General features: G+C 41.1%; 1 protein-coding gene across 1 annotated transcript in view; it reads left to right on the plus strand.

Moving 5' to 3' along the window:
- The window catches only part of LOC122251849 (uncharacterized), an 11807-nt gene that overhangs the window by 3816 nt on the left and 5491 nt on the right, over window positions 1-2500 (plus strand). Inside the window, exons 2-3 of the mRNA XM_043014042.2 lie at window positions 411-533; window positions 2420-2500. The exon at window positions 2420-2500 is cut by the window's right edge and continues 140 nt beyond it. Coding sequence (XP_042869976.2) covers window positions 430-533; window positions 2420-2500 — 185 coding nt within the window. The 5' untranslated portion in view covers window positions 411-429. The remainder of the gene's footprint in view (window positions 1-410; window positions 534-2419) is intronic.

Below are 2500 nucleotides of genomic sequence, written 5' to 3' on the forward strand. Positions count from 1 at the left end.
GAGAGAGAGAGAGAGAGAGAGAGAGAGAGAGAGAGAGAGAGAGAGAGAGAGAGAGAGAGAGAGAGAGAGAGACTTTCTTCCTCTATGACTGCTCAGTCGATTTCGTCTTATTATTATTATCATGATTTTTATTTCTCTTTTTCTTGTTTGGTTTCTCTCTCTCTTTTTCATTCTCTTTCTCATTCGCTCTCTTTCTTCATATATTGCAATTGCATCTATATACAGAAAACGTGCAACCAATCTGTGCCAGCTTTCTCTTATTTGTTTATGTGTTCGTTGCCTTTTCTTTCGAATCTTGAAATCAGTTTCGATTCCAAGTTCGAACTCCATAAAGCATACTATTCATCGCTGGGCAAAAATAATGAAAAAGGAAAACAACAGTCAATTTCATTCCATCTTTCTCACCGCAGCTCAACCAAGGCAATCACGATGATAGTGGTCACCATCTTTCTCATTCTCCTAATCATACTGATGAGCGCACTATACCAAGAAATGGAGAGACGGGATGCACTGTTTCTCAACGCTACTCTCAGGTTAGTACTATCTCTGGGTTGGAAAAGAGGTCAGGTCTATGTCTGGGTTGGAGAATAGGTCAGGTCTATGTCTGGGTTGGAGAATAGGTCAGGTCTTTGTTCTGGGGTTGGAAAAGAGGTCAGGTCTATGTCTGGGGTTGGAAAAGAGGTCAGGTCTATGTTCTGGGTTGGAGAATAGGTCAGGTCTTTGTTCTGGGGTTGGAGAATAGGTCAGGTCTTTGTTCTGGGGTTGGAGAATAGGTCAGGTCTATGTCTGGGGTTGGAGAATAGGTCAGGTCTTTGTTCTGGGGTTGGAAAAGAGGTCAGGTCTATGTCTGGGGTTGGAAAAGAGGTCAGGTCTATGTTCTGGGTTGGAGAATAGGTCAGGTCTTTGTTCTGGGGTTGGAAAAGAGGTCAGGTCTATGTCTGGGGTTGGAAAAGAGGTCAGGTCTATGTCTGGGGTTGGAGAATAGGTCAGGTCTATGTCTGGGGTTGGAAAAGAGGTAAGTGTAGGGTGCGTGGGGGGGAGGGAGGTTGCATGTGAAGGGCGGGTTGGGCAGGTGGCGTGCGGAGGGCGAGGGTGCTTTGGGGGGCGGTTCATCTTCAGGATGTTTCAGATCTCTTCAGTTTTCAGTATTTTATCTTCTTCAGCTCTAGATCTTTTTCTACTTCAGTTTTTTTCAGCCATTTTTTTTCTTTTCAGTATCTCATCCTTCAGTCTTCAAGTTTTTTTCAGTTCCGTATTTTTTTTTTCATTTATTTTTCTCAGTTTCTAGTTTTTCAGTTTTTTTATCTATTTCTTTCCAGTCCTCAGTTTTTTTCTTTTCTCTTTTTTCATTTCTCAATTTCTCTCGTTTTTTTCTTTTCTCTCTCTTCGCTTTCTGTTTCTTTTTCTATATCTCATGCTCATTTTCCTGTTTTCTCATTTCTCAGTTTCTAGCTCTCAGTTATTTTCAGTTTTCTTTTCAGATTTCTTCAGTCCTCTCATGTTTACAGGTCAATCCTGATCCATCAGTTTTTTTCTTTCTTCTCAGTCCTTCAGTCATTTTCTTTTCTCTTTCTTTCTTCTTTCAGTTTTCTACTTCTCCTCTCATGCTCCCTTCTTCCTTTCTCATCAGTCAGGTCTTCAGTCTAGATCCCTTTATCAGGTCTTTGCTTTTCAGTTCAGTCAGTCTTCAGTTTTTCAGTTTTATCTGTTTTCTTTTCGAATACCTCTTTCAGGTCCTTTTTCTGGGGTTGGAGAATAGGTCAGGTCTATTTCTGGGTTGGAGAATAGGTTATTTCGAAGTCTATCTCTGGATTGGAAATCAGGTTGGTCTTAAGTCTGGATTGGGAAACAAGTTGGTCCTATATCTGGATTGGAAAATAGATTGGTCCTATCTCTGGATTGGAAAACAGGTTGGTCCTAACTCTGGATTGGAAAACAGGTTGGCCCTAAGTCTGGATTGGGAAACAAGTTGGTTCTATCTCTGGATTGGAAAATAGATTGGTCCTATCTCTGGATTGGAAAATAGATTGGTCCTATCTCTGGATTGGAAAATAGATTGGTCCTATCTCTGGATTGGAAAACAGGTTGGCCCTAAGTCTGGATTGGGAAACAAGTTGGTTCTATCTCTGGATTGGAAAATAGATTGGTCCTAAGTCTGGATTGGGAAACAATTCGGTCCTATCTCTAGATTGGAAGATAGATTGGTCCCAAATCTGGATTGGGAAACAAGTTGGTCCTACCTCTGGATTGGAAAAAAGGGCAAGTCTGGATTGGAAAACCACTCAGTTCTTTATCTGAACTGAATAATAGATTAATTCTCTCTCTCTAGACTGGAAACCATGATTATCTTCGCTAATCACCATTCATTCGAAATTAATGAACCATGTAATTCCTATTCTCTCCTTCCTTCACTCAACAGTAGCAACGCGTCCCTCTTCCTGGCTAATGACTTTGACGACGCGTGGCTTAATGGATTCGTAACTGAAAACTTGACTCTGAA

This window comes from Penaeus japonicus, unplaced genomic scaffold, assembly GCF_977035675.1.
Source record: "Penaeus japonicus unplaced genomic scaffold, GWHDUDI00000001_assembly GWHDUDI00000018, whole genome shotgun sequence".
NCBI lineage: Eukaryota > Metazoa > Arthropoda > Malacostraca > Decapoda > Penaeidae > Penaeus > Penaeus japonicus.